The sequence below is a fragment of the Pleurodeles waltl genome, chromosome 11, assembly GCF_031143425.1.
Source record: "Pleurodeles waltl isolate 20211129_DDA chromosome 11, aPleWal1.hap1.20221129, whole genome shotgun sequence".
NCBI classification, from domain to species: domain Eukaryota; kingdom Metazoa; phylum Chordata; class Amphibia; order Caudata; family Salamandridae; genus Pleurodeles; species Pleurodeles waltl.
Genome location: NC_090450.1, coordinates 111,750,470 through 111,765,552, shown reverse-complemented (window position 1 = coordinate 111,765,552; position 15,083 = coordinate 111,750,470). Strand labels below are relative to the sequence as shown.

The 15,083-nt window shown below is 40.2% G+C and overlaps 1 protein-coding gene across 1 annotated transcript in view; it reads right to left on the bottom strand.

The window, feature by feature from the left end:
* Positions 1-15,083, bottom strand: part of SI (sucrase-isomaltase) — a 632,954-nt gene that overhangs the window by 467,567 nt on the left and 150,304 nt on the right. The window contains exon 13 of the mRNA XM_069213228.1: positions 2,924-3,037. Within this exon, the coding sequence (XP_069069329.1) occupies positions 2,924-3,037 (114 nt within the window). The remainder of the gene's footprint in view (positions 1-2,923; positions 3,038-15,083) is intronic.

Below are 15,083 nucleotides of genomic sequence, written 5' to 3'. Positions count from 1 at the left end.
CAAATGAGAGGGAAAGGGGGCCTGTTACAGCTGTTGGACTGGCAGTTTGAGGTGATGCTTTACTTACCTGGCGGTGCAAAACGCAGTACACATGGGAAAGACTTTCAAGGACAAAGCCTAGCAATGTAGGAAATGTAGCATGCTGACCCCACCGTCTCAGGGGCTTTTATAGGCACTAACTGGGCATCCCATGTATAATGTATACCATGTCATTATCATCGTGTATTGCACAAGAACCCTGTATTACAAGTGGTTTTTGACTACTATAATACGTAAAAGCCAATAAACATATATATAAAAAAAAAAAAGTAGTGGATGAGGAATATGGCCTTGTAAAACACCTAAAAGTGGAAGAGGGGCAGCGCAGGTAAGTAAACAAATACTCATATTAGGCAAACTAGGAAAACATTAAAATGGCTTGAAAAGGGTCTGGAGGCCAGCATCAAAAGAACAAGGAAAATATTTGCTACTTAAGCCAAAGCTACACACCACCATGCCAGATAAGCCCAAAGCTTTGCCCCAAGCTTTCTAATGATGCATTAAAGCAGTACAAATTTTACCTTAAGATCATAAAACAGTTTTTAATGTGGTTGTCATAGGTTTAGTGAGAGCTTCTAGTACATCAGTTTTATTCATCATCAACATCAAAATCCGCTTTATTTCGGTAGGTATATACCATAAAAGCAAAGTGCAAAATGTTTAAATGAGATAAAACATAAAATCATTGGCTTTAAGATGAAACTTTAAAATACAATAACATTTCAAAGCAAGGCAGAGTGCATGATAGTTTAGATAAATATACAGAAATGGTCAATAGCTTGCAATGTAAATAATACATTATCTAAAATATGTTATTGGTTGTGTGTTGTGTCGCTCAGCTATAAAATTACATTGCCTGTTATCGATGTCTGTGGCTGAGAATTACTTTTTAGAATTCCAAGGCGGAAGTGCCAGATGGATTCAAGACATGTTGCCAGGGAGCATGCCAATAAAACAGATGGATCCGATTTAAGTATCCTTAAAGCTGGTAAGCAATTCTTAAAGCCCATATGTTTACATAGAGGATTAATCCAGCGGATCCTCTGTTTGGAATATGTGGAACATTGGAAGAGGACATGAATCATAGATTCTTCATTCTCGCAACCCATTGGACATGCTTGGATTTGTTAGCTGAATTAGGCCATTTATAAGTTAATGTACATAGGGGAAGGGACCCTATTCTAATCTGGTATACAAAGCGCATGCAAATGGGGAGAGTATTGTGTCCATGTAGAGCTCGAACTCGTAATGGCATTTGGTTTGGAAGAAGCTGCCAGTCATGGTAGAGAGAGAAGCTTCTGCCAAATGGGATGTTTTTTTTCAATTTTATGTCAGATTGCATTAAATAATCTCTATGAGGAAGGTATTTAAAAATGCCAACTCTATGGAGCTGATACTCCTCCAAAAGACCATCATACAAGCAGATATGTTTGGCATTCTGTGCTGCTTTATATCAAATTGTGCCCACTTCCGAGCATAGTGAACGTTTTCTGGTAATGATGTTCTTATATCAATGGGTAGATTCCTATTTGAAGGTATGTGGAGAAATGTTATCCAGTGCTGCCAACACATTTTAGCATTAATTAAAACCTTAAACCTGACTCATTATCAATAATTAGGATGAGAGTTCCGAAGGAGCCAGTTTACCCCCTAAGCAAACTTTAATGTGACTAGTAGAAGAATCATTTAGCTGGTGATCAAAATAGACACTTTCGTACCCATGGCAGCCTAATGATATAATTGAAAATCTGGTAGTGCCTAGCCTCCTTGAGCTTGTGGAATTTTAAGCATAGTCTCTACTTGGCATACTTTTTTGAATCCTGATATAAAAGCTGATATTGTTACTTCGAGGCATTTAAAAAAAGCCAACAATTGCACCTGCAAATTAATGTGATAGATACTCTGCCCCATTGTCACATAAGTGAAACCGAGTCTTTTAAAAGTGGGCTATAGTTTGATTAAAAAATCTTTAGTGGTTTGAAAGTAATACATGTGCTGATATTTGGCCACTGACTTGATGTTACAGTGTGTCTGATCAATGTTCTAATTAGCGAGTGCCTTATTTTTAGTGCTATTTAATGCATATGTAGAAATACTGGCAAAATGTAGGTCAATTTCCTCAACAACTGGAACAGTTTTAACAATATTAAAGGAAAAGTTTGCCACATTATCGAACGTAGCAGCAATTAAACTCACAGAGACCAAAGACAACAGCAATATTTAGAAGACGATGTATAAAAGAGGAGAAAAGATTATGATGCAATATACTGTAAAGTAAGGAACTATTAAAGTGAGAGTCAAAGGAAGGGAAGATAGGACATCAAGGGGACCTGGACTGATTTCAAGATGAATGACTGGGGATTCCACTGATTCATACTCTGTCTATGCTAGTGTTAGTAAGGTTCATGGGATGAGAGGGTGTGAAAGAATAGATGATAAATTGGATAGAGGAGCAGTGCTATTGTTGTTGAAAGGGGTACAGTATATTTTGTCAGGCAAACAATTTGCAACCATCCCTTATGTATAATCCACTTGGAAGACTGATGACTGTAAAAGATTCTAAGGAACAGTTTAGTCTCCTTTGTTTTGCCTTTTCTACTAATTGGGGCCACACTAGGTGCACATGTTGGTAAATAAACATTTCCCTGAGATCTTTTTCACAATTCTGTATTTAAATTACCTTTTACATCAGGACTTTAAAACAACGTTTCTACTGGGTGATTATGTTTTTATCCCAGATGAGCATTGCCTACTGTTGATATTTGGTAGTACTTTGTTAATCAATCTCTCAGACGATTCAAATATAACAAAAAGAACATTACTTTCTACATTACATTTTTTATTTCATATATTTAACAAACCATTACTAAATTATATTACTTACTATCCATATGCCATCATATTGTACTTTTTTGTGAAATTTCACACACTCATCCACCCACCAGCGTGTACATTCTGGATTTGTATAGTCCGGAAATACAGTTTCTCCAGGCCACACCTATAAACATAGGAAATAGATAAAAAAAAAATATTTATAGGTCCTGTGGTTGGGATTATAAAACCATACTAGAAATTAAGTGTTAAAACAGTGTTTCCCTTTTCAGTAATATTATTTAAATATTTTCGTATGTTAATACTCATATTGCATTTCTATCTTTAGCCTATTTATACCAATTTGGTAAGGTTTATGGTTATATTTATGTTTATAGCATACACCGCAAATTGGATTATCAATAGGTATGTGCAGCATATTTGAATACAGAGTAGACTTTCAAACATCAGTAAAAGAGAACAAGTAGATTTTAAACAAATGCTTTTTAGGGCAACCTGAAACGTTTTGAGATAGAGGATCTACTGAACACTGGAAGCTGATTATTGGTGTGTCTAAAATAGAACAAATATTGAGATATGCACATTTTGGACCTCATTATGGATTCAGCGGTCTTTTTTAAAAACTGCCGAAGCCGCTGCAGCCAGCATACCTTTGGCGGTATGCTGGTCACCCTATTAGGAGTTTTCCACTGGGCCAGTGGGCAAAAACTCACCACAACTTTGAAGCCAGCTCGTAATGCGACAGCACCCATCATGCATTTCACTGCCTGTAATTCGGGCAGTGAAAAGTGCAACGACCCGGCAATGGGGGACCCTGCACTGCCCATGGCAGTGTAAGGGCAGTGCAGGGGCCCCCATGGGCCCGATGCCCCCTTTTCACAGCCTTTGAATGGCGGTGAGACCGCCATGCAAAGGCTGGCGGAAAGGGGACTCTTAATCCCCAGGGCAGCGGTGCTCTGGTGGATTGTGACTGCCAAGACCACCAGGCTGTCGATAGACGTCAACCTGCTGGTGCCAGCGGTCGGTCCATCTGCCCCGGTCATAATAGGGTGATCGGATTGCCCTGCCTGCGGCGGTCAGACCGCCATTGCGAGTTTGGCAGTCTTGAGACCGCCAAACTCGTAAGGAGTGCCTTTGTCTCTATACTCAATTGATTTTTGGAGCCACCAGAAAATGGCCATTACCAGAAAAGAGTGTACAAATGGATGGTTGCTTTCAAAGATTTTTCTCCAGTGCAAATTCTGTACCATTATAGCTTAGACATGCATAGAAATATATCCTTAGACTGACCATTTAGTTTCCCACTTGTATCTACATTTTGTAATCATGAGAACTTTTGACAACAATTGGAAAAGGAAAATGTAAGTGTTTACCACATGGGAAAAAGTAATGAGGCAAGGATCCACACTCTAGAAAACATTGGGATTTTTATCAAAATTCAAGTGGGGAACCATATCACCCGTATATGTAGGCAGATTTAAAAAACAAAATTGTCCAGCATATATCTGAGGTGCTTGCTTTTTTTCCTTGCCATTCTAGGCTAATGCCACTCATCCAGGTTGTTATTAATGAGCAATTTTGGAACTAACTTGCACAGCCATGAAGATGCAGTTAATTTTAAACAAAATATTTAAAGGATTACAATGTGTGGATTTATGGGTGTATACATTTGAAAGGTAAGAGAATTACTAATATTCATGCTTATTATGATTAGGTCACCATATCTAAACTTAATTTATTTCCTTTAGTACATTCAATATTTTGGAAGCATTCACGTCTTTATAACCAATGTTGATTAAAGTTAATTACAAATAAAAACATAAAGCCTTAACTCTAAAGCCCACAATTTAATATAATTCATAGACCAATACTTAATTTAAATGTAAAATTAAAATTTTAAAAATAATAATTTCTGTGGTTTCAATCTAGTACATGTCCCAGAAATGTCTCTTTGTTTTTCTGCAGTCTCTTGGTGATCCTCGCTTTCCAGCCTTTAACTCTGCCAGTAATTGTATACAAAGCTTGGCTCTGCACCATTTAGCTTCTACTTCTATATCTTAACTCCTACAACATCATGAATGCTTTTAGCTTTTCTGGGATCCTTGTTTCTAATTTAAAGATATGAATGATATCCATGCCAGGTTTTTTTTTTTAAATAAAGAGTAATACTAGTCGAAACCATTACAAATTAAAGAGACACATTTTCTTGTCATCTTCTAATTTTAAACCAGCTAATTCAACATTGAAAGCAGTCTCTCCTGATGTGTGAAACAGTATAAAAGACAGAAACCTGGGTTAGCAAAGTGTGTTCCAGAGTATGAATTTGAGGGATCCCAGTATCTAGGTCACTGCATTTGGCTACAGCCTTGCAAAACAATATTTTTTTGGGAAGCTAGAGCTCTAATAATGCCTTTTATCATGGAAATCATTCTCATATACTGCTTTTCAAATACAAATAAAATTGCCTCTTTCTAAGCTTTATGCTTTTAAGCATACTAATACGCTTGTTTTGGTAGCACCACATTCCTCCTCAAATCACACTGAAGACCTTTTTACTCTTGGTGTGGTCCCTGTGATGGTTCATATCGAGAACTGGTTGTGGTCCTTGTGATGGTTCTAATCAAGAACTGATTCACTTTAATCATCAAAATCCCTCTATTCTAAGTGATTGCATCATTTTTTCTAGTGTCAGGTAATAGTGATCAGCTTTCATGGGGAAGGTGACTGCCACAAAGATTTCCATTATTGTTTTCAAGAGCTAACTAACTACACTTTATGGTTAGCCCACAGTTATTTGTTACTATGATGCAATACATCCTTGAGATTACTTGAAATAGTTTATTAGGTGTCTTATTAGCAGAAAAGTCTAAGGACCTGATTTAGATGTCAGCAGAGGGAATACTCCATCACAAACGTGACAGATAGCCCACCCCTGTATTACTATCCCCATAGGATAGAATAGGATCATAATATGGTGAATGGGATATCCGTCATGTTTGTGATAGAGTAATCCCCTCTGCCAACTTTTAAATCAGGCCCTTAGTCCAAAATGTTGAGTTACACATACTCTAAATGTCATGAAATATTTTACTGCAGTGCTTTTACTACAACAGCCTGTAGTACAAAACTAATCAAACTTAGGGCCTCATTACGAGTTTGGCAGTCCTGCGACCACTAAACTTGCGGTGGCAACCAGACCACTGTATTCCTTGCAGTCCGACTGCCAGATTATGACCCCGGTGGTCGGACCACCAGTAGACCGCCACCACTGCCAAAATCATGGATCCCGACAGGTTGCTGATCATGATTCTCCTTTCCTCCAACCTTTTTATGGTGGGTCCCTGCCATGAAAAGGCTAGTTGAGGCAGTGCTAGGGGCAACAGAGGGCCCCTGCACTGCCCACGACCATGTCATGGGCAGTGCAGGGGCGCCCCTGCCCAGTACTCTCAATATGCGTACTGTCTGCTATGGCAGACAGTGTGCAATCCAAGGGTGTTGGGGGCACCCTCTGTGTAATGGCATTGGCCTCGGCTCCATAAGGAGCCGAGGCCAATGTCGAGCACCGTTTCCACCTGGCTGACAGGCAAACATCTTCCTAATGAAAAGATTTCTGCCAGTCAGCCCAGTGGAAACATTGTAATTGGGTAGGGGGGAGACCTCCAGCTCCATGACAGTCTCCTCCCAAGGGTCTGGTGGACAACGGTCAGCCTGCCAAACTCGTAATGAGGCCCTTAGTCTAATAACAGTTCTGTATGTATATGTGACTACAAACAGTAAACTATCTTATTTGTAATTCCATCTTAGATGCAAGTAGTATATTTTAAACAACAATATTATTTATAATTTCAGCACCTGCAGAAGGATCTGTGATCTGACAACATTCTTTCCTCTTCAACATATCTTTGTTATTAATCTTTAAACAGTTTACATGTTTATTACAACCCTTGACTTCAATTGACATTGTCTCCATAGTACCAAATTGTTGTGACATTCTACAATGAATTGTGTAAAATGAATGTTCATGATGTTCAAATACACAATAGGTTTTCAGGGAATTTGAATTAGGTCACCTTACTTACAGTTAACGTAACTGCATATAATGGACATATTATTTGGTGTCAGAAATGGGGTTGTTAAGTTGGGAGTGGGGCCGCCCCACCAATTTAATAAACTCATTCTGGTTGGGTCAAAATACAATTCTGAGGAATTATTCTCTATCTGACACCTGGTCACCATGGAGCAAGCAGCATTCCTTTGTGTGCACTGTTGTAGCAGCACTTTTTTATTTCCTTCTTTTTATAGTTTTATACAAAACCAAAACAAAGGGTAGCGTCCAGATAGGACAGAACCAACAATTAGTACATAGATAACCAGCAGTCCTATAAATGTTAACTCCCATGAGGAGTCACACAGTGAAAGATTCAGGTCAACCCACAGCAATTTGTTTGGGTTGGACCCGAGAGTAGAACTTCCTGAAACTGGTACAACACTTTTCTGCATATTTTTTCAGGGCAGCCCTGGGTCTTATAAACAGATTATTCTGCCAGGGCACACTAATCCATGCCCTTGAACCACTCTGAGACTTGAGGGGTGTTCTTTGCCTGCCAGTGCCTAGCAATGTTCTTTTTGGCCACAAGGTAGCATATATGTACCAATGGTCATCTCCCCCAAGGAACTGTCCCACTCATTAGTTATACCAAGTAGGGTACATGTGGGATCAAAATTTATCGGGAAACTAATCACTTGCTGCAGTGTTGAACAGACCTATTGTCAAACGTTTTAATTTCAGGGTAGTGTCAGATCATATGCAGTTATGTCTCTCACATTGTTTGCTATCTCACACATTTGTCAATTGTCATTAGATGAAGACCCCATCTGTCTGGAGTATAATACACTATACAGAGGAATTTAAATTGAATGAGGTGCAGACTTGTTGAGATCATCAGCATCCTAGCAGCCATTCCAGCCTCAATCCAATCATCATCATTCAAAACACCCAAGTCAGCCATCTATCAATCCCTGAGTATTGCCCACAAACACCTTGGACAATACTGAAATACCGTCCATCTACACATGCTCAAGAACTATCTTAGCCTCTATGGGGTTAAAGCCAGGGATGTGGTTCAGGGCAACTTTGTGCTTTTTCAGAGTGGTTCACCTCTGCAAAAAAGCACAAAAACTATGACTTGTGTGATTCAACTTTGCCGCTTAGATCTGCATAATGTTTGATATATGCAGGTACCCAGATGTCTCCCAGCATACATAACCTGATCATATCCTACATTGAAAAGCCTTCCAGATCACTCAATGCGGACATCCGAGTCTCTGCCCACAATGGTGTCAGCTTGATCAGCCTTTTCATGCATGACTTTCACCCGAGTGCCTTAAACCAACATTCAATCTGCAACAGCAAAACCGGTAGCAAGGCCCTAAAGGATTTACTCCCATATAAATGTGCAAGTGTTTCTTATTCTTTGATATGGAGCAACTCAAAATAAATTGCAGGGTCTATTTTCAAATAACCAATCCCTCATTGGGAGCATTTTAGCAGCCCGGTATTAAAGCTGCATTATTTCCAGACCTCCATCATATGGAGACTGTACTCATTTGTTTAACACTATCTGTGTTTTTTCTTCCCTTTAAAGGTAGGATGCAACAATGGCTTGGATGATTTAAAACAGATGGAGGGGGGTACAGGTAATTTTGTAATACGTAAAGTAACTGTGCCAGTGACATCATATAGAGGGCCCTTTTGCCCTTGATAGAAATAGGGAGTTGTAAAGACTTTGGTTATTAGTTGAGGGGAGTCAGAACCTCACTCAAGTAATAAACAAAATTGTTGTCATGGTGAACCACAAACGTCAATAAATAAACAAACTAGTGCAGTCAGACTTAATTTAGAGGTAACGTTTAAAGTATCTATACAACTCTGAAACAGTATGAGACAGAAAATACTAAACAAGAAAAATACCAAACCAATATGGAAACATAGAGTAAATGTTAATAAATAAAATAGCACCATAATGATAACAATCCAATAAATGGGACCAGAGTTATGAGCATTTAAAGTTTCATGAGAATATAGTACTAACAAACAAAAAGCACCAACCACAGTCAGCTACTTGAGCGGGCCTGGGCTGAAGTCATTAGTTCAGGTCAACCACCATGGAGCATGGGTCGGATACAGAGAGCTGGGCATAGGCCTGCAATGGAGTTTACATTGTCAACACTCCAAGTCGAAACAAACAGCCTCAACTGGAGCTTTGCATTGACGAGGGCCGCACAGATATCATTGTTGGCATAAGAAGCAGGGTGTTGTGGTAGCTTCCCATTGTTGGGAGGTGTTGGCAATCACAGTAGATGCGAAGAACAGGTCATTGCTATAGCTTTACATTTGTAGGAAACATACAGTCACCATAGTGGCAAAGAGCAGGTAGCTGCTGGTGCCTTGCACAGCTTAAGTCACCAGTGGCTGTTGTCAATGCAAAGAGAAGGCTGTCGCTAGAGTCTCACACTGTTGAAGTCACCATTGATTGCGGTCAATTTGAAGAGAAGGTCATAGCTGGAGTTTCGCATTGAGGGGCGACACAGCAGCAGAGAGTTTTGGAACAAAAGGCCCATTTGTGGTCATGAAGACACCAAAATGTCTGTTATTACAACTGGAGATTGGTTTAGAAGAATGAGGAGGAATGCAGGCACAGCATTTCTTCTTCAGAAACCAGAGCAGTCCTTCTGAATATTCCATTGGTCCAGTGGTGTTCTGAAGTGAGGTTTTTTCATAACTGGTCACAGCATTTGTATGGGGGAACTCACTGGTATATTCTTCTTCCACTGGGTTTGGCCCCAAACTGTCTTGGATGGTGTGTGCTGCAGGCAGGGTATTTTGAAGTATAATCAGGTCAGGAAGACCCACTTACTCAACACGTGGGACCATTTTGTCCCCATGCCTGGAAAGAATACACAGCCCACAACAGAAGAGCCATTCACAGTCATGTGACCCTGGACATTGGCAGAAAAACACATTTGGTCTAGGCAGAAAACACTAACTTCCTAAAAATTGCATTTTCAGAATATTAATCTAAAATCCAGTGTTATCACTAAAGAGGACTTTACATTTCAATTAAATGTGTGGAAGAAGTAACTCTATTTGTTCCAAAACTGAAGTCATCACCTATTAAGTGCACTATTAAAACCCAGTACTAGGCCATAGGTGACAGAGCCTTATAACAGTGAAAAACAACTATGGAAGCGTTCCACTGCCAAGACATGTAATACATAATTACACATGTCCTACATTTTAAATAGCATGCACCCTTCTCTATAAGCCTTTAGGGGCTATCTTCTGGGTGCTTTATATATATGTTGAAAGGAAGGTTTAGGCCCAGCACAAGGTTTACATTGCCTGGTCAAGACAACAGTTTTAAAACTACACACAAAAGCGGTAGTAGATGACCTGTAGGCATGTTTTACAATGCCACATTAGTGGGTTGCAAATGGGCGCTCCAGTCCACTAGTAGCCTTTAAATTATCAGGGCTTTGGTGCATATAGCACCATTAACTAGGGACCTATAAGTATATATAACATACTAATTAGGTGTATAAAAATGTTACAATGCTTAAGGGAGAGAGTGCATGCATTTTGCCACTGGTTAGCAGGGGCAATGTGCACAGAGTCCTAATATCAACAAAATCAATTTAAACAAAAACAGGAGGGTGAAGGCAAAAATCTGGGGGAATACCAAACCAAGGGCATCCAGTTTAATAGGCGTTTACCCAAGAGTTTGACTATTGCTTCAGTTTTACCATCAGCAGTGCAATATTCAGTTCACATTAGTCTAGCCTCCGTAATGAGACATTGAGTTCCAGAATTACCAAAAGTGGTGACTTTCAATTGGGAATTGCGAGTTCCCTCAGGTTGTTTGAGAGGAACCAACACTGATTTGTGTTAGTTAATGCAGAGCCCAAAAAAGTATCCATAAACATATGGGAGCATATTTAAGAAAAGTGGCGCTGTACACAGTGCAGCGCCACTCTTCTTGCTCCCCCTTAGCACCTCCCTAACGCCAACATGACAGTTGCATTTAAAATACGGAGCACCATGGCAGTAGTTATGGGACTAGCATCAGAATGTTTTTATGCTAGTCTGGCGCTTTGCAGGATTAGCATAAAAAATTCTGACGCCAATCCTGCAAAGCATCCAGAGGCCCACTGTAACCAATGGAAGCTTCCTTTCAACGCCTGCTCTGATTAGGCGTTAAAAGTGCAAAAAAAAACGGTACAAGGAAATCTCTTAGATTTCTATGCACAATTTGTTTGGCTCCCCTAATGGGGGAACGCCCCCTTTGCAGACATTATACCTAGCGCAGGTATAATGTAGTGCAAAGGGTTACAAAGTGGTGCAATGCATGAATTGCGCCACTTTGTAAATATGGTACAGCATTTTTGGCCTTGTTGGTCCACATTTGTTTAAAAAAAGTGACACAAATGTGGAGTTCTTAAATATGCCCTTTAGCATCAAGAAAATCCTTGGCCCCTGCAGATATAGCAGAACATAATGTGCTTAAAGAGCTGTGTGGTCCTCAAATTCCCTACCCCAGTCAATACCGCAGTACTGTGCATTACACCAAATCCAATCACCCAATGCAACCTAAATAGGATAAAAAGGAGTGAAGAGAGGGGGCAGTCCTGCGTCACCACCCTCTAGTCAGTAAAGGCTGAGGCAGTACTTTGATAATATGCATCTTTGGCCAAGAACAAGAGTATACAAGTTGTATGGAAGCAACAGATCTAGTGCTAAAGATTATTCTTTTCTAGTACTTGGTACAGGAAAGACCAGAAGATAAGGTCGAAAGCCTTTTCAAAATTAATTGCATGCAATGCAGCAGGTGCAGAGCCAGGAAGTATATTTCCCAATACAACAGAACTACATGCCTCAGTAAATTAAGGTTTGATTGACAAAGCCATATAACTTCTCTGGCTTTGGAAGCAGAGTCCCTCCAATCATCGGTGTCTGTAGAGTTAGAGTCATGGCTCATGATTCACGTCTTGGGCCTGGCACTATGACTATCCTTACTCATCCCCCGGCTGCAACAGGATCTCTGCCTTTGCTGACATTTGGGCTTGATTTGCAATGGCAACCTCAAATAAGTAAAAACAATCCCTCAAAAACACAAGTCTGCACCTGACCATCATAAGGGCCATTCCTCCACCCATTCCCAGACCCGGTTAGGAAAGGATTTTCTTCTGCAAGAAAACCTTCAATTTGGCTGTGAACAGAAGCATGCACTTCATCTCCATAGCCTGCAGTTTTTATTTCACCTGCTTGTTGGACTTTCACTGCTTCTTTACCAGCCTAGTGTAATCAGGACATATGTGGATCCTTTGTAACTCATTTAGTATTTATTTTCCCCCCTCACCGATTTCAGGACTTAGGGGTTGGTTTGCATTGAGTGTACTTCATCACCTTGATGGAGTTGACACCAGCAACATTTTGAAATGTTTGTCATCCCAAAAGATTTTTTAACCATTGACAGGGACCACCTTGAAGGTGTTTAAGTCAATGTAGTGTAGCTTTGCTGTGTGGCTCCATCAAACATGAATGAGTCGTCTGCAAAGTTTCAAACTTTTTTTATTTCCTAAAAAAACCAATGTTAAACCTGTCAGGCTTAGGGTGGTCTTCCTCAAATCATTTTGCCTTACTACTCTATTTGTACTGACGCTTGTGCATTTTACCACTGCTACCCAGTGCTAAAGTGCTTGTGCTCTCTCCTCTAAACATGGTAAAATTGGCTTACATAAAATTGAAATACTTAATTTACGCGTAAGTTCCTAGTAACGTGGCATGTATGTATCCAGGGCCTGTAAATTAAATGCTAGTAGTGGGCCTGCAGCACTTATTGTGCCACCCATTTAAATAGCCCTTCAGACATGTCTCAGGCCTACCATTGCGGCCTCTGTGTGAAGTTTTAAACTGACACTTCAACCTAGCAAAATACACCTTTTTCCTGTTATTAAATATGTCACCCCCTAGGGTAGGCCTTTAATGGAAATCACCCTTTCTGCAGGGTCATACCCAAATGTTTTCCTTTTACTCTCCACTTTTTGCTGTATCTCTTTGTTAGCCTTAGGACTCTGAACACTTTACCTCTGCTGGCAGGTGCTAAAGTGCACATGCTTCTCCCCTAAAACATGGTAACATTAGTGTATCCAACAATTGGCAGATTTAATTTACTTGTATGTCCCTTGTACAGTGGTATACCATATACCGAGGGTCTGTAATTTAACTGCAACCAGCGGGCCTGCAGAACTGATTGTGTCGCCCATATAAGTAGCCTTTCAAACCTGTCTCAGGCCTGCCATTGCAGGGCATGTGGGTGCTTTTACACTGCCACTTTGACCTGGCATTTAAGCCCATTACCAATTCTTAATCTCCCCTTTTATTGCATATAATTCACCCTACGGTAGGCTCTAGGTAGCCGTAGGGCAGGGTGCCAGGTAAGTGAAAGGCCAGACATGTACGTTGAAGTTTTACATGTCCCGGTAGTGAAAAACTTCCAAAGCCATTTTTTTACTACCGTGAGGCCTACTCCTCTCATAGACCGGCACTGTGAATACACTTTTAAGCTGTAATTTCTGATCAGAAAGGAGTAGCTACATCAAGTTTCATATCATTGGCATGGTAATAATAAATACTTTTTATAGGTAAAGTTGGACTTAACATTACTATTTTAGAAATTACACTTTTAGAAAGTGCAAAGTGGGCTTTTTTCTGCTCTTACTGTTCTGTATACCTTGCAGCCTGTCTCTAATACACATATGGTCTGGATGAAAGCTACACTTCATGCATTCCCTCTAGATAGTCACAGACATAGAAAGGATGAGTATGACAAAGGACTCATCTACATTCTGATGGACCTTCCTGGGCAGGAAAGGTTAAGGGAGTGAACACTTACACTTCAATAGGGAAGGGCCTGTTCCCACACAAAGGGGGACGATGATGCATTTCCTTGAATGGAGTTCGATGCGACGTGGGACCCTACAGCGAGGATCGAAACTGATGTATTGTGTCCTCTGCATTGACACCTTTCTCCATTAAAGGTACTGTTTCAGTGGACACTGGTGGGTTCCATAGCCGGCCTATCCTCCATGGCAGTCTTCCTGAACTTTGGGCTTGCACTGGCCCTTTGCGACCTCAAGTAACCTTTGACCACTCTTGACTTCTAAGCACTATTTTACATTTAATTATTAAAAATTCAAATCTCTACTTCTACCGATTGGATTTTTGTCCTTTTGGTCTTGTTTTACTCAAATACCTATTCTCTATTTTTCTAAACTGGTATGGAATCTTTTTGTGGCATTTTGATTGTGTTACTATGTGTGTATGTGGCACAAATACGTTAAACATTGCCTATTAAGGTTAGCCTCACTGTTTCATGCCAAGCTACTAGAAGAAGGGCACAGGTTAATTTAGGGAGTGTAACTGACTTACCCTGACTAGAATTGTGGTCCTTAGTTGAACAAGGTGCATACCTTTGCCATCTAGAGACCCAATTTCTAACAGCCCTAAATACTTATTTATTTGTGTTCTTCAAGATCGAGGCTACATCTTTCATCTTGCAGTCTAGGGCTTGATTATAAAGTTTTATTGGAAGTCCGTGATGTGGGCATTGTTTGTGGTTTACAAGGGGACAGCAAATGCTCCTGCAGAGAGTGCTCCTGCTCTTCTGGCCTATTAAATCCTTTATTGGTGGTGAAGCTAAAAAGATCAGCTTGCTTACTCTCTGTGCTCAAGTGCTAGTTAAGCACTGAAGCACTGTTAAGTCCTAACCTATGTGGTTGTCTCTGCATTTGAATCTGTACATGTTACTGCCGGTGATCTGGGTATACACAGCACTAATCATAGTATTTTGTTAATAGAGGCTGTTTTCATATACTATGCATGACCTGATGCTACCAATGGTACAGTTAGAGCATTGGCATCATGGGCCCATAGCACTGAGGAGTCAATTGAGCCATGTACATTGCTATATTTTAATGTCCCAACAGCCTTCAAAGGTCCCATTTTCTTTGCATCAGGGAGATTGCATCCTTGCTGAGCTACTGGCTAATACCACTCTGCATACTGGTCTTTCTAAAAATATGCATAAAGCTGAGCTAAGTGTCACCGCTAGCACTGAGGTTTGTATTTTTTGGCAGAAAAGTGCATTTGCTCA